The sequence below is a fragment of the Hemiscyllium ocellatum genome, chromosome 18 (genome assembly GCF_020745735.1).
Source record: "Hemiscyllium ocellatum isolate sHemOce1 chromosome 18, sHemOce1.pat.X.cur, whole genome shotgun sequence".
Classification (NCBI taxonomy): Eukaryota; Metazoa; Chordata; class Chondrichthyes; order Orectolobiformes; family Hemiscylliidae; genus Hemiscyllium; species Hemiscyllium ocellatum.
In genome coordinates, this window is record NC_083418.1 from 54,098,710 (window position 1) to 54,125,905 (window position 27,196).

General features: G+C 41.2%; 1 protein-coding gene across 1 annotated transcript in view; it reads right to left on the minus strand.

Moving 5' to 3' along the window:
• LOC132824472 (endoplasmic reticulum-Golgi intermediate compartment protein 2-like) overlaps window positions 1-27,196 on the minus strand; it is a 62,282-nt gene that overhangs the window by 16,507 nt on the left and 18,579 nt on the right. Inside the window, exons 9-12 of the mRNA XM_060839025.1 lie at window positions 23,833-23,888; window positions 13,290-13,388; window positions 5,903-6,000; window positions 815-977 (exon numbers count right to left, since the gene is read on the minus strand). Coding sequence (XP_060695008.1) covers window positions 815-977; window positions 5,903-6,000; window positions 13,290-13,388; window positions 23,833-23,888 — 416 coding nt within the window. The remainder of the gene's footprint in view (window positions 1-814; window positions 978-5,902; window positions 6,001-13,289; window positions 13,389-23,832; window positions 23,889-27,196) is intronic.

Below are 27,196 nucleotides of genomic sequence, written 5' to 3' on the forward strand. Positions count from 1 at the left end.
ATTCCAACCAGTTGTGGGGCTTCCGGACCTTTCGCATTTCTCAGTTACTTTACCACTTACTTTCTATAGCCTTTTCAGTCTCTCTCAGCTGTAGTTTTCAGTTTGAAGGGTATACCAGCCAAATCATTCCCCAATGCAGGATCTATGCTTAGCAATGGGAAGCTTCGCATTACCCCTTAACTGTTACCAGACTTGTTACAAGTTCTCTCCACAAGTAAGCTTTAAGCAGAAGAACCTCTATACTCTTTCTAAGTACACTGGAATTTAATTTGTTTTAATTTAATTTAATTTGCGATCTTTTATCGTCAGGTTTGTGAGTGCCCTGTGTCTTGATGAATGCAAATTTTTCTCCCTGACTGATTGAAGCAGTCAGTGGTCAATGTTCCTTTGGCACAAGCTCCTGACAACTACAGTGGTCAATTGTCATACCTAAGCAGATGCTGACTATCTTGAATATTACAGACATCAAGCTTTCAGCCTGCATTTTTGCTTTAAAAAAGAATATTGTGTATGCCGCTTTGTCAGAACTTGGGTTAGTAATATTCAGAGTAAACCCATCGAATTAGGGAAAGTAGGAACAAAGGTTGGTAGTGTCTCAATTTAATGTCTCATCCAAAAGACTGCAGCATTGCCTCAGTATTGCACTGGGATGGTGTCAATATAAATTATGTGCTCAAGTCTCTCCAGGGGGACCCACTGATGATATATAAGCTGGAGTCAATGAAATACCTCTCCTTAAGGATGCTGATTTAATAGATTGCTTTTATTAGACCTGTTGCATTTTTTTTTGTATTGAAAAGAAAATCATATCTACCTGCAGTAGTAAAAATTCCACCGATTATGCCACAAAGGCGAATGAGAAACTGGCTGGTGGGCATTCCTTTTTCAGATATCAGGATCTTAAGAGAGCTAATGTCATATTTCAGCAGAATTCCTGGTACTTCATACCTCTTTCTTCTCCCTGTTAGTTCTTTTCCCTGTAATTAAAAACTTGGATGAATAGTTGAATTTTTGGATAAATTGTGTTGTTGTTGCATGATATAATGTGGAAACAGCACATCAACTCCTCCTGTAAACAAGACCAGGACAGTGGGTGTTTGGAGGAAACACTCGAGATATTTGTGAACTTGTTAGCTAACAGAAATGTTCTGATCCCAGATGGTAGTAAAATGGGACAGGATAGATCCCAAATCTGACTTGAATGCTATAAGCTTTGTTTTATTTTTGATTACTGTGGAAGTCAGTCACTGAACACATTCCGAAAAGGCTACCATTATCCTGTTAACAAAAGAACGTTCATGTTTATTGCACACTGGACAAACATGAACTAAAGCAAGATTCAATCCTTTTATCCCCAACAACTTGTAGACACCCAACCTCTGTGAAATGCCACCACCACTTTAACTTTTTTGGAAATTTCTCTATTCATTTGAAGGTTTTTTTCTTTAATTAATGCCTCTTTCTGAGCCCCTTAAACAAATTGCTAACTTGTTTATTTGGCAGAGTGGCTCAGTGGTTAGCGCTACTGCCTCACAGCACCAGGGACATTGGTTCAATTCCCACCTCTGGCAGCTGTCTGTGTGGAGTTTGCACGTTATCCTGTGTTGGCGTGGGTTTCCTCCGGGTGCTCTGGTTTCCTCCCACAGTCCAAAGATGTGCAGGTCAAGTGAATTGGCCATGCCAAATTGCCCATAGTATTAAGTATATTAGTCAGGGTAAATATAGGATAGGAGAATTGGTTTGAGTGGGTTACTCTTTGGAGTGTCAGTGTGGACTTGTTGGGCCAAATAACCTGTTTCCATACTGTAGGGAATCTAATTCCTTAACCTGTTCCTGAGCAAGCAAATTGAACATTGGAACATAAGCCATTCAGGTAATGAGGCCTGTTCTGCCATTCCCTCAGTTAGATCAATGTACATCTGCATCTTATCACTATTTATCCAGTTTGTTATAGAACTGTTAAAAACCTGGTCTTAGAAACCATCTTAGTTTTGATATGTTCAGTTGACCTCCCGCAGATATTTGAAGAGATTTCCAGATATCCACTATGCTTTGAGTGATGAGATGTTTCCTGAATTTGTCACAAGATGCCCTAACTTTAAAGCAAAGCAGGGAATTCCTCCCCAGCTTCCTGGTCAGCATCACAAAGAACCAGACTGTCTGATCGTCATCACACAGAGATTTTTGTGGGAGCTTGTGATGTGTAAGTTGGCAGCTGTCCTCTCTATCTTGCAACCATGACTACATTTCAGATGTATTACTTTGGCCATGCACTTTGGAATGGCTTGAGATCATTAAAAGTGTGATATAATATTATTTAAACTGAGAAAACTGTAGCAAAGTGGGATTTGAGAGTCCTCAAGTCACAAAAGTTTGCTGATAATAGGGAAAGCAACTGGAATGTTGGTGGAGATGGGAGTCTGACATTCTTGGTCTGGCACAGATGGTGGTGGAGGAGTATTGGCCAAGCAGCAAAAGTGGCGCTTGAGGACCGGCAACTTTGATGTGGCTCTGGTGTAGACAGCTGCAAAGCAGTTGTGGAGGGATGGCGGTGCAGGCGGGGTTGATGATGATGAGCTGGCTTGGTTCTGATGGCCTCTCTTCAAGCTACATTTTTCTCATTTTTTCTAATTCTTAAATTATTCAAAATGGTGCCGTTTCGTGGTGACAAGTTAAAGATTTTCACAGTATATTAAAATATTTTGAGTGTAAAGTACACATGAAAATAAAATCAAAATTGCTCCTGGAAAATCACACTTTATTGCAAAACGAACAGAGTATGAAAATAGGGAGGGATTGCTAAAACTATATGAGGCACTATTTAGATCATGACTGGAATACTCTTAAAAACTTTTGATCTCCTTATCCATGGAAAGATATTGGCATTAGACATAGTCCACAGAAAGTTTACTAGTTTTCTCCAGGTATGCTGGGACTGTCTTATGAGAAGAAGTTGAGTAGGTTGGGCCTGTCCTCATTGGAAGTTAGAAGAATGAGTGCCAACGTTCTTGAAATGTCCAGACGACACAATAGTTTAGTAAGGGGTTGTTCAGGTATGATTGAGTCATAGAGATGTACAGCACGGAAACAGACCCTTCGGTCCAACTCGTCCAAGCTGACCAGATATCCCAACCCAATCTAATCCCACCTGCCAGCACCTGGCCCATATCCCTCCAAACCCTTTTTATTCATATACCCATTCAGATGCCTTTTAAATGTTGCAATTGTACCAGCCTCCACCACTTCCTCTGGTAGCTCATTCCATTCACACACCACCCTCTGACTGAAAAAGTTGCCTCTCAGGTCTCTTTTATATCTTTCCCCTCTCACCCTAAACATATGTCCTCTGGTTCTGAACTCCCCCCACCCCAGGGAAAAGACTTTGTCTGTTTATCCTATCCATGCCCCTCATGATTTTATAAATTTCTATAAGGTCACGCCTCAGCCTCTGATGCTCCAGGGAAAATAGCCCCAGCCTACTCAACCTCTTCCTATAGCTTTCTGTCTAAGGGTAGAGAATCTCTGGAATTGTTTGTTGAAGAGGTTGGGCCATTAAGTATATTCATGGCTGAGTTAGACATTTCTAATTGAGGATTATGAGCTAAGCAATTGAATGGTGGAGTAGACATGATGGGCCAAATGGTCTTAACAGTTGCCTCAGAGTCAAACAATCGTAGGTTTTAGGTGCACTGAGGCTTGAGCACATAAACTCAGCTATTGTGTTGAACATATCTTTCAGTTCTGCAGATATCCTTGTATTGCAAAAAACATAACAATCAATTTACACAGTGTAACCTCCCACAGGCAGCCATTGTAATGAGTACAATGCCTCGATAGGCCAAATGGCCTTAGTTCCACTCCTATGGCTTATGGTCTCATAGATTGGGGAATGAATATTGGCCAGTCAAACAAGTACTCTTGCTTTTCTTCAAATTAGTCTGTGGGATCCTTCCATCCAAGCGGTTGACAGGGAATAAGTTTATGCGTCATCCAGTCGGCATCATCTCTGACAGTGCAACATGGAATTCCCAAAGCAGGAATGGGTAATTCAGGTCCAACTTTTCTATGTCAGTGTTTATGCTTCACACATGCTTTCTTCCAGCCCTCTTCATCTCACCTTTCAACATAATCTTCTAGAAATTAATCTCACTGCTTTGCTCTTCCTATGGCTTTGTTAACATACTCTGTTACTTTTAATGATTTATGGATCTCTATTTCCAGATCCCTTTGCAGCACTACTCAATTTGGGTTGTTAAATCGTTATGATTTTAAAAAAACATAAAAATAAATCATATAGCCAGGCATGAAATCAATTTTCATTTACTTTCTGTTAAAAGGCTTGTCAGTATTTGTTCCCTTGACATCAATTGCGAATGCATCTGTACATTTAATTAATATTTTATTCAAAAAGGTAAAGCATATCCAAGGATGCTTAGCTATCCCTGTCAGCAGCCTAAGAGCATATTAACTTTTTATATTGTACAGATCTCTGTGCAGTAAGTAGCAACACTTGATGAAGTGGTATTTTCTAATAGTTTTCTAGTTGATCATGGGAAAATAAATAATGCAAAGGGTTGCAAAGAACGCATGATAGAGGAAATATTATGCACACTGGACACAGAAACTACAGCGTCTCTGGAAAACCCACAATATTCCTTGAACCAGGGAGTGAGCAGGCCAAAAGATAAATATAGTGCATAGTCAAGGGTCTGGATGCCGAAATCTGCAGCAAAATACAGGCCATTTAGTTCAACTGGTTGCATTCATAATTGATGGGGTGGTGGGGAACTGGTGGTGATGGTGGGTTGGCTGCAGAGAAGCTATGTGATTATACTGACCTGCTGGCAGACCACACCCCTCACCTCCAGGGCTCCAAACAGTCCTTCTAGGCAAGACAGAGGTTCACCTACTTCTCCTCTAATCTATTTTACTGTATTCGGTGCTCCCGATGTGGTCTTCTCTACATCAGGGAGACCAAACGTAAACTAAGGGAATGTTTCACCCAGCATCTCAGCCGGGCCCACATGGGTGACCTGACTTCCCAGTCACCTCCCATTTCAATTTCCCTTCCCACTCCCTTTCCGACATGACCTTCCTTGGTCTCCTCCATTGCCACAACAAACCAAACTACAAATTGGAAGAACAACACCTCATCTTCCACCTGGGCAGCCTATAGCCCAGAGCACACAACATTGAGTTTTCCAATCTCAAATACCCTCCCTTCTCATCCCCCAATTCCCTTTCCAGTGAACCCTCCATTCCTCTCATCGACCCTTCTTTCAGCTACCAACCAGGTTCATTCCTCCCATTGACCAACCAGGCCGTACCTTCCACTTGTGGTCACAAATCACTTTCTCACCACTCTGCCCCTCTTCCCTTCCAACCCCCCCACCCCTTTATCTGCAGCTCCCCTTAGCCCTACCCCCAGTTTTGAAGAAGGGTTATAGCCTAAACATTGACTTCTGCACCTCCTGATGCTGCCTGGCTTGCTGTGTTCTTCCAGCCTCCTGCCGGTCTACTTTGGATTAGATACTGGCTTGATAAAATTCTGCCTTCATCTGTTGTGTTGGTTTTCACTCTCAGTCCTAATGTTTTAAATAGCTGTGCTATTGCATTCAATCTGATTGTCTTGACTCTGAGTTAATACTGAACTACTTCTTTTAACAAATAACCTGTGCAAATCACTATCCTGACTTGGAAATATATCACCATTCTTTCAGTGACGTTGGGTCAAAATCCTAGAACTCATGGACTGAAGTGGTTCAAGAAGACAACTCACCACCATCTTTGCAAGGATAACAAGAGACAGGCAATAAATGCAGCCCACATCCATGACTGAATTTAAGAAAGGCCTCAGTATGTCCACTTTGTGAACCGCTAGGCTTGAAACTGATTTTCTCACCTTCTCAGTGACTGAATACTGATGGGTGTTTGTGGAGAACTTGAAGGTGTTTATTTCAGTGGGTACCACGATGAGGAAATATTGAAACATGTGCATATCTGCAAAAAAGTGAAAGGCAACATTGGACACCGTGAATTAGCGACAAAGAAACCAAGCATGTTCTGGCAATTTGCAATTTAAAAAGGAAGCAAAACAGAAATTGTAGGAAACATCATCAGTTTAGTCAGTACCTGACTGAAAAACAACATTGGAATTCTATTTAGAAGGTTATTCCAGACTTAGGATGTTCCAGAGTCCTTCACTTGTGAAGTGCAGTGATTAATAACTGTAATGACAAACTGTGATGACACTAAGGCTTTAAAATGTTTCTTTTGTCTTGTTTTCTTCAGAGACAGGTTTTGAGCTAGAGGTGATGAGTTATCTCTTCCAAGCCAATAAAGTAAATAGCTTGTGAGGCCCTGGGTATTTTTCAAGTTGGAATAATAGAAGCAGCTGAAATGGGTGGAGTCAGGCTCCCATAGAACCTGGATTTTAGTTTAGCTTTCAGCAGTTTTTGGGGTTTGAAAGCTGGCTGTGGAGGCTGCTATAGGTGAAGTTCTCTCTCTGCAACAGAATGTTCTCTTGGTGTTCTTTTCTCCTGGACTGGAGAAACATTGCATGTGAGATAATCTATTTTATTGAATTTGCCTTTGCCAAAGGTGTGTTTATGGGATCTTTCCACATTGGAATGGCTTCTGTTTAGTAGTTAAATAATTTATTATCCTAAGTTTTCCAACAGAGTTAAAGTTGTACTTCTTCTTTCTTTTGTTTGTATTTTATCTGGGTATGAGAATAAAGCGTGTTTTGCTTTAAGTTGAGTAGAGTAACCAATCAAATTACATCTGGAACACAGCACCTTACATTTGCCTTTATAGAAGATAAATGTTAGGATGTAGGCTGTCTCCTTGATATATTTGGAGGGGCTCCATAACAAAATACAGCAGTCATTTTGAGAAGAAAAAGTTTGCACAAGCGGCAAATAAGCTGGGTGGGTGAGAGCAGCACAGTATCGTGGGAAGTATATGTGTGTGTATGTGGACCTGGAAGTATTCTCCTTCGTGGGAAGGAGGCTGTAAAATCCTTGGAAAATAACTTAACTGAGACCAAGTAAAAATATCAAAACATTGGTGTTTATCTCTAGAGAGAGCCAATTGAAAATGATCTTTGAGAGGATTTGTAACTCAATCCACTGATTCCTCAGAAACTAACCCAAACAAGCAGACACAACGCAACCAAAATCTACAGCCACATTACTTTACATCAAAGACATATCAGAAATGACTTCCAGATTACTCAGACCCCTTGGCATCATGGTAGCCTACAGGCCTACCAACACACTTAAACAGCGATTAATGAACCTAAAGGATCCATTAGATACCACCAGCAAAACTAACATCATTTACAAGATACCTTGCAAGAACTGTAAAAAATACTACATCGGACAAACTAGCAAGAAACTTGCCACCAGACTACATGAAATCCAACTAGCCACCAAAAGACATGACCCACTATCACTAGTTTCCATACAAAAATGGATACCACTTTGACGGAGACAACACACACATCCTAGGACAGGCAAAATAAAGACACACATGTGGGAATTCTTAGAGGCATGGCATTCTAACCAGAACTCCCATCAATAAAGTTTAAAAATCACACAACATCAGGTTATAGTCCAACAGGTTTAATTGGAAGCACACTAGCTTTCGGAGCGTCGCTCCTTCATCAGGTGATAGTAGAGGGCTCAATCCTAACACAGAATTTATAGCAAAAATTTACAGTGAGATGTAACTGAAATTATACATTGAAAAATTGATTGTCTGTTAAGTCTTTCATCTGTTAGAATACAGTGATAGTTTCACTTGCTTCATGTGTAAATCACAAAACCTTTTTTAAAAAAGTTGCATTCTCAGGTTAGCTGTTAACAATGGTAATAACTGGACAATATGTTGAAGGTGTTAGCCCCCTGTGTTCTCTGTCTATGCCATGATGTTTAGACTGATTCTAATCTAAAAAGTGAGATAACGGAGTTTTACATGAATTCATGCAGTTTTTGAGCTCAGAGTTCTTCATGAATGCATGCAGTTTTTGAACAAAGTACAATGTAACCCTGCAAGTACAAATCCCCCCCCCCCACCCCACAAAATATATGTGTGTATGTGGGTCTTTGTCTGTGTGTGTGTGTGTGTGTGTGTGTGTGTGTGTGTCTGGGTTGGGGGTCGTGAGTGTGAGAAAGTGTATATGTGTGTGTGTATGTGGACCTGACGGACATCTGGAAGTACTCAGGGATCCCTCACAAGAACGGGGTACGATGCCCAAGTCATCGACCACCAGTTCCGACGTGCCACAGCAAGGAACCGTAATGACCTCCTCAGGAGACAAACACATGCTGCAACTGACAGGATACCCTTCGTTGTTCAGTACTTCCCAGGAGCTGAAAAACTACGCCATGTTCTTCGTGACCTGCAACACATTATCCATGAGGATGAGCACCTCACCAAGACATTCGCCACACCTCCATTACTTGCCTTTAAACAACCGCCAAGCCTCAAACAGATCATTGTTCATAGCAAATTGCCTGGCTGTCAGGACAACTCCATACAACCCTGTCATGGTAGGCGCTGCACCATTACGTGTGGGGACACCTCCCACCTTGTACATGGCAAGTACTCATGTGACTCAGCCAATGTTGTCTATCTTATACATTGCAGGTAAGGATGCCCGGAGGCATGGTACATTGGGGAAACCGAGCAAAGGCTACGGCAACGGATGAATGGGCACCGCACAACAATCAACAGACAGGAATGTTCCCTCCCAGTTGGGGAACACTTCAGTGGTCCAGGACATTCGACCTCAGACCTTTGGGTGACCATCCTCCGAGGCAGACTTCGGGACAGGCAGCAGCGAAAAGTGGCCGAGCAGAGGCTGGTAGCTAAGTTCAGTACCCATAGTGAGGGCCTCAACCGGGACCTTAGGTTCATGTCACATTACAGGTGACCACCATTGCACTATACACATACACAGACACTCCTACACACACACACACACACACACACATAGACATGGACACATATATACAGAGACGCGCACACAGACACCCACACACACCCTTACAGACAGACACACTCACACATGAACCCCTCACAGACTTAAGACACTCTACACTCACTACACACACACATACACTTCCTCACACTCACAACCCCCAACCCAGACAGACACACACAGACAGGCAAAGACCCATATACACACATATATTTTGGGGGGGTGGGGGACTTTGTACTTGCAGGGTTACATTGTACTTTGCTTAAAAACTGCATGCATTCATGTAGAACTCTGAGCTCAAAAACTGCATGAATTCATGTAAAACTCCGTTATCTCACTTTTTAGATTAGAATCAGTCTAAACATCATGGCATAGACAGAGAACACGGGGGCTAACACCTTCAACATATTGTCCAGCTATCACTATTGTTAACAGCTAACCTGAGAATGCAACTTTTTAAAAAAAGGTTTTGTGATTTACACATGAAAGAAGTGAAACTATCATGGTATTCAGATGAAAGACTCAATAGACAATCAATTTTTCAATGTATAATTTCAGTTACATCACACTGTAAATTTTTGCTATAAATGCTGTGTGTTAGGATTGAGCCCTCTACTTTCACCTGGTGAAGGAGCAACGCTTCGAAAGCTAGTGTGCTTCCTATTAAACCTGTTGGGACTATAACCTGATGTTGTGTGATTTTTAACTTTGTACACACCAGTCCAACACCGGCATCTCCAAATCCATCAATAAACACATTGATTTTGACCCTATCTACGTTGCCTTGGGAAAAAAGGACTGGTAATGACACCACCCAGCTTAAGAAACCAAGACCTATAAATACAGAGGCGGGACATAACACCAGCGCTTCACCGGAGACTCTCACTGATGATGTTACCTCGACATGGTGATGAAACATCTGAAAACAAACCTTCAAGCTTGGTGAGCTAATTTACATACTTATAGAATTGAAAAGTGGGAAGGTTAAGTGAAAACTGTTTCAAAGTTAGTACAGACTCTGGAGTATTGTGCATGGTTCTGGCTTCCATGATAAAGGATCCAGTTGCTTTGGTAAGTGTGCTAAGAATGTCACAAGCACATTCAGAATGTAAAGGGCTAAACTGGCCAGGATTCATTCCATCTGGAAAACAGAAGACTGACTAGCAACCTGATAAAGGTAAAGTCAACATAGTCCTGCTGGACTATAGGGCTATTCTCTCATTTGAGACAGATGACTGGTGGTGATTTAACCTGAGGATCACCACACCTCAGGCAAGGGGAGAAAGAGTGTTCTTCATAATAACTGTAGCTGGTGATGGAATTGAATTAGCACTGTTGGAATCAGCACATCACAAACCAGCCAACTGAGCTAACTGAGTCACTTATGTGGGTTGCAGTGGGGGCTGAGGTGGGGAAGGTGGAAGGGTGGAGTGGCAGTTCCAGATCTTCGGGCCAGTTGATGACATGGTCAACAGTGGTAGAGTGATTGAAATTGATTGGGTAAAGAGTGCAGAATTAAACAGAGTTATAGCCTGGAAATGACAACAGCCATTGGGAGGAATGAAGTCACAGGGGGATTTGAAAGATGAGAGTTTTAAAATTAAGGGGGCTTGGATCCAGTCTGAGATTTGGACAGATTTGAACAGATTTGGGGTTTGAAAAATCCCAAGAGATTTAAACACTTCCTGATGTGTCCTAGATCTTTAAATAAAACATAGGTGAGACAACTTGCTTAATTTTGGTTATTTGTGGTTGGTTAAATGAAAGTGAGAGAGATGGCTCTTACGTTTGCTGAAGAGGTTCTGGGGTTTGAAGATGATTCCCAAATTTGCCAAGAAAGTTTAGAAAGACAGAAAAAGACCACCCTTTTAGAATTATCCAAGAAATTAGAAATTGGTTTAACTAAGGACAAAAGTAAAGCTGAAATTGTAAGGGAGTCAGTCACGCACTTAGATGTGTCAGAGAAACAGATAAGTGCAGCAGAGTTAGAAAAGCTTAAATTACAATTGAGGAAAATGGAGTTAGAAGATGAAGAAAGGGGGAGAGAAAGAAAATAAAGAGTAAACTGCCATCTAGAGAGAGACTGCCATCTAGAGAAAAACTGCCATTCAAAACACTCTCTATCAAAGGTACATTTTTCATTTGAAACATCTTTACAGCAAAATACTGAAGACAACCCAGAGAAATCTTCAGCCAGAGGGAGACACACCGATGATGACAGCTGCTGTGAGGTTTTGAAATTAAGTTGATGTAATTTTCATTCAGATTTTTTATGGTAACATTATATTCTGAATGTTGGTTTGCTCGCTTGAGCTGGAAGGTTCATTTCTAGGCGTTTCATCACCCTACTAGGTAACACCTTCAGTGAACCTCCAGGCGAAGCACTGTCGATAAATCCACTGTTGATGTTCATGAACTAGCCACAAAACAACATGACCCTCTCTCACTAGTATCCTCACATACGGATGAGGAAGGACACCACTTTGACTGGGACAACACATTCATCATAAGTCAAGCCAAACAGAGACACGCACAAGAATTCCTAGAAGCATGGCATTCCAACCGGAACTTTATCAACAAACACATCACATTAGACCCCATCTACCACCCCCTGAGAAAAAGAACAGGAAATGACATCACTGTGGGAAATGATGTCACCACAGGAAATGACATCACTAACCCAAAGAAACCCAAACATATAAACAGAAAGCAGGAATTATCAACAGTGCTTCTCCCGGAGGCCCACTGAAGATGTTACTTAGTAGGGTGACTAAACGTCTGGAAATGAACCTTCCAGCTCAGCGAGCAAACCAACATCCAGAACCTTAGCCTGAGCTACAAATCTTCTCTTCATTGTATTCTGTTCCAAGATTGTTTCAGTGAAACAAACAGTGACATTTTTTGAAATCAGTAAACTAATCCCTATTATAGCTTGTAAATGGTAGAGAAATAGTCAGCTATACATAAAAAGATCATATGTAAAGCAATTAGATCTGTGCAGAGATTAATCCAAATGCAAACAGTTGTCCTTTTGGTTTCTTTGGGTAAAAACAATGACTGCAGATGCTGGAAATCAGATTTTGGATTAGTGGTGCTGGAAGAGCACAGCAATTCAGGCAGCATGGTTTCTTTGTCTAGAACCTCAATATACACTGGGGCAAAGAGATTCACTGATAGCGTCTCCACATAACCCTGTCAATGCTTTTACAGATTTAATTTAATATCATTGGCTTCTCCTTCAATGTATATTTACTATTCATATTAATGGTTCCCATAATTAGTAAGTTCCACATTCTCCACTCACTAGTTCTAGAAGTCTCATACTGGAATACTAGATTAGATTCCCTACATATGGAAACAGGCCTTTTGGCCCAACAAGTCCACACCCACCCGCTGAAGAGTAATCCACCCAAACCCATTTCCCAACTCTATGTTTACTCCTGACTAATGCACCTAACACTATGGGCGAGTTAGCATGACCAATTCACCTAACCTGTACCTCTTTGGACTGTGGGAGGAAACCCTCATAGACATGGGAAGAATGTGCAAACTCCACACAGACAGTCGCCTGAGGCGGGAATCGAAACCAGGTCCCTGGCGCTGTGAGGCAGCAGTGCTAACCATGAGCCACCGTGCTGCCAGCTTCTATTTACTTCTATCTACTTGTGTCATCGTAGTGGAAGTTCTTAAAATCCTTTCTGAGAAAGGATTCCTCAATCCGAAGCATTAACTCTGACTTCTCTCCACATATGGTGGTAGACCTGCTGAGCTTTTCCAGCAATTTCTGTTTTTGTTCCTTAAAATTACAAAAGGTTTTGACAGCATTGGCAGAGAGGAATTGTTTCCACTTGTGGGGAAAAGCAAAATGAGAGACCATAAATATGAGAATCACTAATAAATACATTGGGGAATTCAAGAAAAACTTGTTTTGCAGTGAGTTGTTAGAATGTAAAACATATTGCCCTGTAGGATATTTAGCCAATGTTTCTTAAAGATTTTATGCATTAAAATTTTGGTGAAAATATACATGTTTAAGCAAATCATTTTTCAGTGGCTAAAACCTCATTAACAAAAATCTGTTATAACCTTAAAATGATGTGATCTCCATATAACTGAGTCCGCTGGCTGTTTTATATTTTCCGCTCAGTCAGATTAAAAAATGCTGCATCAAAAACAAGTTTCAAAAATGATACTCCTATGCAATAAAAGAGAATTTGACCCAATCAGTAACTGTAATCATTGGTTCCAGATGAAATAGGCTATGAACCTGCACCTCAATGAGTAATTCTTCTGTGTGACTCACTTGTCTCTGTTATTTTCTCAGTGCCATCTAGTGGATGGATTAATCCAGGGCTCAGTTCTCCAAATGACAAATGATCAATTCGATGAGAGAAGTTGTACACTGAAGACAAAGAAGTAGCAACATGTTATAGATATTTATTAGTACAGGAATGTAAACTGGACCCAACTGGTCCACATTATTGTTTTTACTCTATATGAACTCCTTCAATCCCTCTTCATCAACATATCCTTCTCAGGTTTTCTTCCCTTGTACTTATCTACTTCTCCTTTAATGTAATTTGCTATTCACATTAATGGGTCTCAGAATTAGAAAGATCCACATTCTCACGACTCATGAGTAAATAATTTTCTCATGAAATCCCTTTTGGATTTGTTAGTAACTATCTTATATTTAACATCTATTTTAGGTCATTGCCCTAAGTAGAAAATTCTCTACATGTTCTCTATGTCTTGCCAAGCCATCTCATAATTTGAAAATCTCTATCAAGTCATCTCTCATCTCTTTTTTTACAGAAAAAAGCCTCGGCCTGTCAAATCTTCCTTAACAGTCAAAATATTTCAGTTCAAGATATAATTTTAGTAATTTGCTTTTGCATCTTTTCCATTGCCTCTTTGATACCAAGACCAGAGTTGTGCACATCTGTCAGTGATGGTCTAACTGAGGGTGTATACAAGATTAACATTATTTCTCTGCTGTATTCTATTTCCTGATAAATGGACCACCGTGCTTTACTGGCTTTTTATAAATATCCTTTTTAACCTATGTTGCTTCTTTTACTGATCTGTATGTCTGTAACACAAAACCCTTGTGCTCCTCTAGCCCTTTTAGACGTTTATAGATCAAGGAGTGGATAATATATGTGGCTACCATATTTGTTTGTTCAAAATTAAATTACTTCACACTTCCCAATATTAACTTAATTTGCAAACCATACACTGATGCAAGTTTACTAATATTCTCATGCATCAGTTCAAAGGCCTCCACAATATTAACTGCCACAACCAATGAATCATATCAAAGTTCTGCAGTTCTATGATTTCCAGTTGTGAATAGTGGTGGACAATTGAATAACTAACTAGAAGAAGCTGCTCTGTGGACACCCATGTGTGCTAAATGATCGTGAAGCCCAACATATTTGTGCAAAACAAGGTTGAGGATTTTTTTAATTTCAAAAATATATTTATTCATAAAATAATTTGATGGCCTGTACAGTTGGTCATGTCATACATATGTAAACATTTATTTATAGAGATCAGAATTTATCGTTTGTATATACAGGTCTGTACATTTATCAATCATATATCCACATATTTAACTGAGGTGTCAGCGGAGCCCAAATGACTGCATGGGCCCCCTGTTCTTCTTAGGCAGGCAGATGTTACACGGTGGTCTTTTCCCACCGCGCCTTGGCTGCAGCTGCCCCAAGCTTCAGCACGTCCCTCAACACGTAGTCCTGGACCTTGGAATGTGCCAGTCTGCAACACTCAGTCGGGGTCAACTCCTTCAGCTGGAAGATCAACAGGTTTTGGACCGTCCAGAGAGCGCCCTTCACCGAGTTGATGATCCTCCAGGCACAGTTGATATTCGTCTCGGTGTGCGTCCTGGGGAACAGACCATAGAGCATGGAGTCATGGCACTGCTCGGGACGAACCCTCGACAAACACCACTGCATTCCTCTCTAGACTTCTTCTGCGTAGGCACATTCCAGAAGGAGGTGTGTGACATTCTCGTCCCTCCTGTAGCCGCTTCGAGGGCAGCATGCGGTGCGGCTGAGAGTCCGAGCATGCATAAAGGATCTCACAGGCAGAGCCCTTCTCATCACCAGCCAAGCCATGTCTTGGTGCTTGTTGGAAAGTTCTGGCAATGAGGCATTCTGCCAAATGACTTTGTTAGTCAGCTCAGGGAACCACTCGATAGGATCCGCCCTCTCCTTTTCCCGAAGGGTCTCAAGGACACTACGTGCTGACCACTTCCTGATGGACTTGTGGTCAAAGATGTTTTTCTTCATAAACTTCTCCATGAAGGACAAATGATACGGAACGGTCCAACTACTCGGAGCGTTCCGCGGCAGTGAGGCTAGGCCCATCCTTCGCAACACCGGGGAAAGGTAGAACCTCAGTACGTAGTGACACTTGGTGTTTGCGTACCGGGGGTCCACGCACAGCTTGATGCAGCCACACACAAAGGTGGCCATCAGGGTGAGGGTGGCATTGGGTGTATTTTTTCCCCCGTTGCCCAGATCTTTATACAGCGAGTCCCTTCAGACCCGGTCCATCTTTGACCTCCATATAAATTGAAAGATGGCCCGGGTGACTGCAGCGGCACAGGTTCTGGGAATAGGCCAGACCTGTGCCACATATAACAGCAATGACAGTGCCTCACACCTGATGACCAGGTTTTTTCCCGCAATGGAGAGCGACCGTAGCTTCCATCTGCCCAGTTTCTGCCTCATTTTGCTGATATGCACGCCCCATATACCTGTGTGACATCCTGTCAAAGGCATTTCCCCTCCCCCCATCTTATCTCAGTCCCAACCCCCAGATTCAGCGCCGCCCTCTTGACTTGCAATCTTCTTCCCGACCTCTCCGCCCCCCCCACCCCCTCTCCGGCCTATCACCCTCACCCTCACCTCCTTCCACCTATCGTATTCCCAGCGCCCCTCCCCCAAATTTCCTCTCCCCTACCTTTTAGCTCAGCCTGCCTGGCACACCAGCCTCATTCCTGAAGAAGGGCTTATGCTCGAAACGCGATTCTCCTGCTCCTCAGATGCAAAACAAGGTTGAGGTATTTTCAACCAACGTCTGGGTGGATGGGTGGATGAACCATCCTATGCTCCTCCTGTGGCAGCCAACATCTCACATGTCACTCTTTAGCTAGTTTGACTCATTTCATGTGTGATCAAGAAATAACTGAAGGCACTGGATACTGTAATGGCTCTGGGTCCTGACAATATCCTTCTGGTAGAACATAAGTCGTTTGCTCTAGAACTATCTGCACCCCTAGAAAAGCAATCCCGCTACAAATACAATATAAAAAAAGAGTACCCAGGTATGTTACTCTAGCCAATTACTGCCCCATAGTCAATTCTTCACCCTCAGGGAAGATGGTTGTTAACAGTGTGGTCAAGCAGCACTTACACTGCAATAACAAATGTTCAGCTTGGGTTTCAGTGCTCATTGCCTGTTGTAATCTTCGCAAAACAAATGAACAACAGAACTGAACTTCATAACTGAAACTGCGTGACCTTGACATCAAAATAGTATTTGATGGGGTGTGATTAGGAAACCCTAATTAAGGTGAAGTCAGTGGGAATCAGGGACAAACTGTCCATTAGTTGGAGTCATACTTAGATGAAAGCAATATGGTTGTGATTATTGGTCAGCCCCAGGATATCATTATGGAAGTGCCTCAAGCTAGTGTCTTAGGCCCAATCATTTTCTGCTCCTTGATTAATAACCTTCCCTTTGTCGTGTGGTCGGAAGTGAGGATGTTGCTGATGCGTGTCCTGTCTTCAGTACTGGTCACAAATCCTCAAGTGGAAATGACCATCTGTAACACGAGAGAATTGAACTATTTCCTCTAGATATTCAATGGCATTGCCCTTGGAATTCTCCAACATCAACATTCTGGGAGGTTACCATTAACTAGAAGTTATCTGGATCAGCCATGTACATACTGCGGCTACCGTGTAATCTGAGGCTGGGAATTCTGCAATGACCAACTCAGATCCTGACTCCCCAAAACTGGTGTACCATTTACAAGACACAAGTCAGGAATACGCTGGAATGCTTTCCATTTAGCTGGATGAGATCTGCTTGAACAACACTGAAAAAGATTTCACCATCATACATCCCATCCACCATCTTAAATATTCACTCCCTTTGCAACTGGTGCACAGTGGCAGTGGTGTATACTGTTTGGAAGATGCAATGCAATAATCTGCCCAACTCAAGACCCCTTAAATCAAGAAAGTCGAGTGCAGATGATACATGGGAATACTGCACTTGCAAGTTCTGCTCCAAGCTGTAAAGCATCCTGATTTGGAATTATATCACGATTTCTTGACTGTCGCTGAATCAAAATCCTGAAATTTCCTCCCTTAAATCACTGTGTCTATTGAAACCACATGGTTCAAGACGTCTGCTCATCATTAGCTTCTCAAGGGAAATTAATGATGGACAATAAATGATGGCTTTGCAGCAATGCACACATTGCAAGAATGAGTCATATAAAAGATACTGGCCCTACTTAGTGCCAGCTTGGCCCAGTAGTATCACGATCCCATCTTGAATCAGAATGGGAGTCTCATTTCAGAGAATTAAGCAAAACATTTAGGTTGGCACTCTCAGTTCAGTAATGAGGAACACCACACCCTCAGAAATCCATCCATGAAGCAAGGCAATTTCTCTTCTCTAAGGTACATGTAAGAGATCCTATGACACTGCTTTAAATGGAAACATGGTCATTCTCCCTGATGTTCTGACCTAATATTATGTTAAAATTGAATTATTTAGTCATTATTATTTGTTGATAATGGAATATTGCTTTGTGCATATTGACTGCAGGGTTTCCAATAACAGTTTCTACATTTCAAAAGTACTTCAAAGGCTGTAAAGGACTTTGAGTTGTCCTAAGGTCAAGAAAGGTGCTGCATGAGAGCAAGTCTTTCTTAATTTCTTTATCAAGTCTAGAACAATTAACCCTTGGAAAGAGCTCAGTTTGTACATCTGTAAACAGCAGCTGAGTCTGATAATACACTAATAAACTTCACCATAGGCGAAAGGATAAACAGGGTGCATTGAACTCTTGTCAGCGATAGTCTGTGTTAGTAATGCAACACTGAAGCCATTCTTTCCATCTTTTGTGCTCTCATGTTTTGTGCAAACAATTCTTCTTTAGTCAAAACACAAAAGAATTCTTTTTCCTGGTGTGTATATGTGGATGATATTCTGAGAATTTTATTTTTCTTTCAGCGTATTCCTTTGATCTTCATCCCCAATGGGCTTTTTGTTTTAAGTCTAATGATGGAAGTGTGAGCGTTGGAGTTGATTCTCATGACTCCAAGGAATACAAGTGCCATTTTAACGCTGTGCAGTACAGGTATCTCATTACTGGATTTTATTGCTAAGCAATTGGCTGAAGAACCAGAAATATTTTTACACAACAAAGGCATAAATGATATTTTCAGCAGCAAACGAACTGAGGCAAGAATCGAGTCAGACAAGTTACAGAGATGAAAATGGACGATCTTAATGATGACTTTGACATACAGTTAGATACTCATTTTATTTTTAAATATGACACCAAGGTTAAAACTGTCTGGTTCACTCTCATAGCATTGCTAGGCAGAAGAAAAACATTAGCAACTAAAGAATAGGATCTGTGATTGAGATGGAAGGCAATAACTTCAGTTTTCTGAATTAGAAGTTTCTGGAAGAAATTTCTGCTCCTCTGGTAATAGATGTTGGACAAGCAGTCTGGTAATTTAGCGACAGGGAAGGGTTTGAGGGAGGTGGTCATGTGATAAAACAACCATCATCTGTTTAAAATGCAAACATCTTTCTGATGATGTTTCAAAGGAATATCATGCAGGTGAGAAATAGGAGGGGATGGATCCTTCAGAACCATGGTGGAAATTGCGGGAATGAAAGAGAAAAGGGCACTGGTTAAATCAATAAGAATTAAATCTGAAGAGAGCAGTCCCACTCAAGTGGGCAGTAGTGGAAAGGTGAAGGAGCACCTACCATGTCAAAGGCATCAAGAATGATGAGATGAGACTGTTTGCCCCTAACATAATCAAATTTGATAAATTTTGTATGATAACAGCTATTTCGCTACTGTCATGGGAGTGGATGCTTTGTTGGAATTCCAAGAAAGATGAGGACGAATTTGTACAATGACAGCATGGTCAACAGCTTTGGAAAGGAACTGGAAGTTGAAGATTAGGATTGTAAAGATTGTGGGGCCAAGGACTTTATTTGAGGAGAGGTTTCTTCTCAATGATTTACCTTCAAAATGAAAAATCACAAGGTCATGAATTTTTGGTCAGCACTCTGATAACTGAGAATTAGCACACCGATTCCTCCAATGCCTGAAACATCTCCCTGTGTCTTTGGACACAATGGCCAAGGGGTGATTTGACCAGGACTCTGTGTATAGTTTTATTGCTTTATTTTTCTGTTTTGATTGTATAGTCGAAAAATGCATGATATAGATTTTTGTAATAAACTGCAATGGCCTTTTAAAAATAGACACAGATGAGTTGGAACTGTGGATATGATACAGTACCAAAAGGATTCATTCGACCCATCTTGTCCATGCTGACTCCTAGACACCCAGATGCCCTTCCTAATCCCATCTTTATACACATGGTCCATCACCCTGCACTTAAGGTGCAGATCCAGGTAATTTTTGTGAGAATTTAGGGTCTCTGCTTCTACCATCAACTCACACAGCAAATTCCAGACCCCATCACCTCGATATAAAAAGGTTTTTCCTCACGTAACCTCTAATCCTTCTGTCACTTAGCTTGAATCTGTGACCTTTGGGTTTTGAACTCTCTGCCAAGGGTAATTTATCCTCCTGCCTACTCCACCTTACCCCCTCACAATTTTGTATACCTCAATCATGGCACCCTCAATGTTCTCTGTTCCCAGGAAAACAGCCCCAATCTCCATGTAGCTCCAATTCTCCAGCCATGGCAGCATTCTAGTTAATCTCCTCTGCACTCTCATAAGAGCAATTATGTCCTTGTAGTGTGGTGACCAGAACTGGTGAGGCCACAACTACTCCCGTTGTGGCCTCACCAGTGTCTATACAGTTTCATTATTATATTCTCTATTTTGGTATTCTATACCTCTGCCATTGAAGAAGACCATTCCAATATGCCTTGTTTACAACTTTACCAGCCTGTACTGTTACCTTTAGGGATCTGTACACTTGCATGCCAAGATCTCTCACTTCATCTACATCTCTCAGTATATTCCCATTTGTTGTGTATTTTCTTTTACTGTTTGACCTCCCAAAATGGATTATTTCACACTTCCCAGAGGTTAATCTCCATCGCCACTTTCCTGCCCAAACCATCAATCTATCAATATCATTTTGGGGCTTACAGCTATCGTCTACACTATCCACTACACTGCCAATTTTTGAGGGGTCTGCAAATTTCTCATTGGGTGCACCCCCCCCTCCCCCAACACTTTCAAGTCCAAATCATTACCATATAAAACAAATAGCAGGGGTCCCAACGTTGAGCCTTGTGGAACAACACTTGAAACAGCTTTCCATTCACAAGAGCAACCATAGCCTATTCCTCTTTGTTTCCTGATACTGAGCCAACTTTGGATCCAGTTCAACACATTGCTCTGTATTCCATGGCCTTTTACTTTTTTGACCAGTGTGCCACATGAGACCTTGTCAAATGCCTTACTAAAAACCATGTAGACAACATCCACTGCACTACCCTCATCAATCCTCCTTGTCACATCCTCAAAGAATTTAATCAAAATTGTAAGGCATGACCTTCCTTTACCAAAGCCATGCTGACTATCCCTGACTTCTCTGTGCCTTTCTAAGTGACAGTTTATCCAGTCTCTCAGGACTGATTCTAACAATTTGCACACCATTGAAGTAAGAGTGACTTTAGCATTTCCTTGTATCCTTTTTAAACAATGGAGCTCTATTTGCATTCCTCCAGTCCTCTGGCACCTCACATATGTCTAGCAAAGATTAGAAAATAATCGTCAGAGTATTTGATATTTCTTCCCAGATCTCTTTCAATATCCTAGGGAACGATCCATCTAGCCATAGCAACTTATTCACTTCCAAGGATTCGAATTTTTCAAACACTTCCTCTTGCATCATGATTATTTTGTCTAATATTTCCCACTGCTCCCACTATCCACATCATCCTCTTCCTTTGTGAATACGAAGACATAAAAAAATTTAAAATTCTTCTCATCCTCTGCATCTTCACACGAGTTCCCTTCTTTATCTCTGATTGGTCCCACTTTTTCCTTAATTATCCTTTCGCTTTTTATCTTTGCATTTTTCTTTATCTTGTTTGCTAGTATTTTTTCATTCCCTGTCTTTAATTTCATTTCATTTTTCACTTGATCCTGTACTTTCTATACTCCTCTAAGCTACCGACAGTGTTCAGTTTTTTTTTATGACTAGCATAAGCTTTCTTTTTCTGTTTAATTTCCCCCTATTTTTCTAGACAACATGAGGGTCTACATTTGGCAGTAAAAATCTTATTCTTGGAGGAGATTTGTCTGCTTTGTGCTTTAAGGATCTCACTTTTTAGTGTCTCCCACTGATCAATCTTTTAGTAGTCCTGTCCAGCCCACCTTAGCCAAACCACTTCCCAGTTTTGTAAAATTTGCCGCTCCCAGTTAAATGTTTTACTCTGGATTTACTTCTGTCCTTTTCTTTAATAATACACTTCCAGATAAATCTGTTGGACTATAACCTGGTGTTGTGTGATTTTTAACTTTGTACACTGCAGTCCAACACCGGTACCACCACATCATGGCTAGGAATGTAGTTATATTACGATGGATACAGCTACAACTTAGTATTTATCTCAAGAAGAATCACGAAAGGCATTTGAAATTCAGTGAGCATTTGTCCAAGGGTGTAAAGGAAGATGGATCAATGCTTCCTTGGCAGTATGGATAGTTCTTTCTAAATCTTACTTAATTTGGAAGAATAGGAACCACTCAAGTGAATTAGAGTGGTTAAAAGATAACAGTTAGGATTGTATTCCAAACCTGAGCTATCCCATTACCCAATGTGAAAGCATGGTTCAGTAGTTTGGGATAGCATCTTGGTTTTACTTTCTCTATAAAATCTGGCTGGGTACAGCCATTGTGTCCAGAGATATTAGGAGATCCTGTGAAAACAGTTCCAAGTCCTGCTGCTATGTTAGCATTGCATTTTCTCTCTGCAACTGGGAGTTAGAGGTCCCAGAAATGGTACGCATTCTACAGAAAAGGAATACAGAAGATTGCAAATGCTGTGATGGCAGCACAAGTAAGGAAAAAAGGGCCATCTCTCGTTCCCTGAAGCTGTTTAACCCGCTGGGTTCTCATCACAAAAGCAAGCTCTGAATATTTGACTGCAGAAGTCAACACAGCTGCTGAATTCAGTTATTCAACTTCAACCCTTATTCCATACAACAATCACTTCAAATCCAAGCTTAGCACCTGCAAAAATGTCCTAAAGAACCAAAGTGAATATTATCTTTATTACACCGTTTAATGTTAGCTGCATTTTGATGTTGTAAATATTTAGTTATTTTAAATATCATATATCAGTGGTTGCATTAAGGTAACCTTTATCTTGTTTAAACATAAAGTTTACTGCTGGTTATTTTTCTTACAGACACACAGACACACACACAGACACGCACACCATGCATACAGTCTTCTTTAAGAATATGCCTTGCTTGTAGTGGCAACAACTATTTATAGAGTTATAGAGATGTACAGCATGGACACACACCCTTTGATCCAACCCATCCATGCTGACCAGATATCCCAACCCAATCTAGTCTCACCTGCCAGTACGTGGCCCATATCCTTCCAAACCCTTCCTATTCATATACTCATCCAAATGCCTTTTAAATGTTACAGTTGTACCAGCCTCCACTACTTCCTCTGGCAGCTCATTCCATACATGTACCACCCTTTGCATGAAAATGTTGCCCCTTAGGTCTCTTTTATATCTTTCCACTCTCACCCTAAACCTATGCCCTCTAGTTCTGGACTCCCCCACCCCAGGAAAATGACTTTGTCCCCAGCCTCAGTGCAAGTCAGTGTTACATTTTGAAAGCTTTAGTTAATAACTGACGTGACTTTCTGTATCAGCATCTTTACTGTAGTGATTGATAAGTTCCAGCTATCAACCAACACTTCTTACTCAATAGAAAGATCCTGAACACTGAAGAGAGCTAGCATAAAGGAATGTTCTAAATGTACTGTGCATATTTGAGTTTGTAAGAGAGGGAAGTATTAACAGAAACAATTTGCTTTCATATATCACCTTACTCTGTTTCATTGCCAGCTCAAAGAACATGTCATATAGTGAATTCCTGGCACTGGTATTATGTGAGTGAACATGGCAACAGTTTTACACATAGCAAAATCCTAAGTGAGTGACCATTTTTTTTCTTGATGATGTTATTTATTGGAGAAACGTTGGCTTGGCCAGAACTTCCCAGCTCTCCTTCATACAGTTGTAGGTCATTTTCTTTTACATCCACCTGGTGCTCTATCAGTATGGCAGTGGTGTGTCAGTGTAGCTTTTGTATTCAGCCCTGTCCATGGGATCTATCTGTGTTTCTCTAAGTCAGAGGTGGAAGACCTATCACTGCTCAAGTAAAGGCTAGAAGCAGTTAAATATTTTTATATGAGGAGAATGGTCCTTATCCGGACCTTATCCATTGAGATTTGAGTGTATCCTGGGAGCAGCTAGTTGGCTATAACAGTAGGCAAAGAATATTAATAAAGCAAGTTACAAATTATGCATGAAAAGTTACCTTTAGGATCCTTTGTGGCAAGTGCATGGGCATGGCCAAATGAGAGTTGGTATGGTCTGAAAAACAATAAAAATGATGTTTCACAATTTAGTATTTTGTTCTTGGTACATACAAATCACAGGTACTCATCAAACTAAAAGATTTCCACATGAAGCTAGATTATCTAAGGGACACAAATTTAAGATTTTGGCAAGAATTGTAGCAGTGAGGTGGCATGGTGACTAAGTGGTTAGTACTGCTATCTGACAGTGCCATGGATCTTGCTTTGAATCCACCCTTGGGCAACTGTCTGTGCGGGTTTCCTCTGGATGTTCCAGTTTCCTCCCACAGTCTAAAGATGTGCAGTTAGGTGGATTGGCCATTCTAACTTGCTCATTGTGTTTAGGCTGGGTGGGGTTAGCCATTGCAACTACAGGGATGGGTCTGGGTGGGATGCTCTTTGGTGGGATGGTGTGGACTTTGTTGCCTGAATGACCTGCTTCCACAGGATTCTGACTGAAGTAGAGAAGATAATCTGTGAGCAGCAATTAGTCATGATTTGGAACACTCTACCCATGATGGCAATTGGTATGGAGACAATTAATATATTCAAAATGAATTTGTTTGGGCACTTGAGAATATAGACTATAGAGAATTAGCCCAGCTAATCCACACTATTCCATTATCATCCATACATTTATCCAATGACCATTTAAGTGCCCTTGAAGTTAGCAAGTCTACAACTGTTGCAGGCAGTGCATTTCACACCCTTTACTGAGTAAAGAACCTACCTCTGACATCTGTCCTATATCTATCACCACTCAATTTAAAGCTATGCCCCCTCATGCTAACCATCACCATAACAAAGAAAATGTCTCTCACTGTCCACCATATCTAATCCTCTGAGCATCTTGTTTATCTCGACTAAGTCACCTCTCTATAATGAAAACATCCTCAAGTCCCTCAGCCTTCCCTCCATACCAAGCAACATCCTAGTGAATCTCCTCTGCATCCTTTCCAAAGCTTCAATGTCCTTTGTATAATGCAGTGACCAGAACTGTACACAGTACTCCAAGTGCGGCCACAACAGAGTTTTGTACAGCTGCAGGATAACCTCATGGCTCCGAAACTCAATCCTTCTACCAATAAAAGCTAATACACCATATGCCTTCTTAACAACACTATCAGCCAGGGTGGCAACTCTCAGGGATCTATGTAAATAGACACAAAGATCTCTCCGCTCATCCACACTACCAAGAATCTTACCATTGGCCCAGTAGTCTGTATTCCTGTTAGACCTTCCAAAATGAATTACTTCACACTTTTCACATTAAACTCTATTTTCAACCTCTCAGGCCAGCTCACAGCTTATTTATGTCCCTCTGTAACTTGCAACATTCTACCACACTGTCCATAAGTCCACCGAATTTAGTGTCATCCATAAATTTACTAACCCATCTTTATATGCCCTCATCCAGGTCATTTATAACAATGACAAACAGCAGCGGCCCCAAGACAGATCCTTGAGGTACCCCACTAGTATGTGAACTCCAGGATAAACATTTCCCATCAATCACCACCCTCTGTCTTCTCTCAGCTCGCCAAATTCACTAAATCACCCTCAATCCCATGCTTCCGTATTTTCTGCAATAGTTTACTGTAGGGAACTTTATCAAATGCATTATTGAAATCCATGTACACCACATCAACCCGCATCCACCTGTTCAAAGAACTCAGTAAAGGTTGTGAGGCACCACCTACCCTGCACAAAACTGTATTGACTATCCCTAATCAACTTATTCCTCTCTAGTTGATTATAAATCCTATCTCTTATTATCATTTCCAACACTTTGCCCAAAACTGAAGTAAGGCTGACTGGTCTATAATTACCAGGGTTGTCTCTACTCACCTTCTTGAACAAGGGGACAACATTTGCTATCCTCCAGCCTCTAGCATTATTTATGTAGACAATGATGACATAAAGATCAAAGCCAAATGCTCTCCAATCTCCTCCCTAGCTTCCCAGAGAATCCAAGGATAAGTCTCATCTGGCCCAGGGGACTTATCTAGTTTCACACTTTCCAGAATTGCTAACACCTTTCCTTATGAACCTCAATCCCATGTGGTCTAATAGCTTGTATCTCAGTATTCTCCTTGACAACATTGTCTTTTTCCCATATGAATACTGATGAAAAATATTCATTTAGCGCCTCTCCTATCTCCTTGGACTCCACACACAACCTCCCACTACTGTTCTTGACTGGTCTTAATCTTACTCTAGTCACCCTTTTATTCCTGGCATATGTATAGGAAGCTTTAGGGTTTTCCTTGATCCTACCTGCCAAACACTTCTCATGTCCCCTCCTGGCTTTTAGCTCTCTCTTTAGGTCCTTCCTGGATAACCTGAAACTCTCAAGCTCTCTAACGGAGCCTTCACGACTCATCTTTACATAAGCCTCCTTCTTTCTCTTGACAAAAAAATCAACTTCTTTAGTAGACCACAGTTCCCTCGCTCAACCACTTCCTCCCTGTCTGGCAGGGACATACTTATCAAGAACATGAAGTAACTGTTCCTTGAACAAACTCCAGATTTCAATTGTGCCCTTCCATGCAGTTTCTTTCCCCATCCAATGCATCCTAAACGTACCTAATCGCATCATAATTGCCTTCCTCCCAACTCTTGCCCTGTGTTATATTCCTATCCCTTTCCATCGTTAAAGTAAACATAATCAAATTGTGGTCACTATCACCAAAGTGCTCCCCTACCACCAAATCTAACACCTGGCCAGGTTCATTACCCAGTATCAAATCCAATGTGGCCTAGCCTCTGTCTATATACTGTCTCAGGAAACCCTCCTTCACACATTAGACAAAATCCGACCCATCTAAAGTACTCGAACTATAGCGTTTCCAATTAATATTTGGAAAGTTAAAGATCCCCATAACAACTACCCTATTATTTTCACTACCATCCAGAATCATCTTTGCTATCCTTTCTTCTACATCTCTGGAACTTTTCAGAGAAAAGAAACTGGAAGAGACTTCAAGGGGCCTAGTCAGCTCCTTCTGTTACTTTATGGTTCACTTGAAAGAAGATGAGCATGAATAAGATCCGATGAATTTTCTTCCTCCTTTAGTATATTTGTACATAAGTTACTCCAGAAACTGAAACAAAAAACACAGCCCTGGAGAAACTCAGCAGGTCTAGAAGCATCTATGGAGAGAGAAAAGCAGTGGTAGCAGTGGCTAGCAAACATGGAGAAAGTCTTCACACTCTGTAATTTTTAGGCTCAATGTTGAGTCCTGAGGGCTGTAAGATACCTTGGTCGAGACGAGGTGTTGTTCCTCCAGCTTGTCATTATCCATATCAATCACATTTTCACAC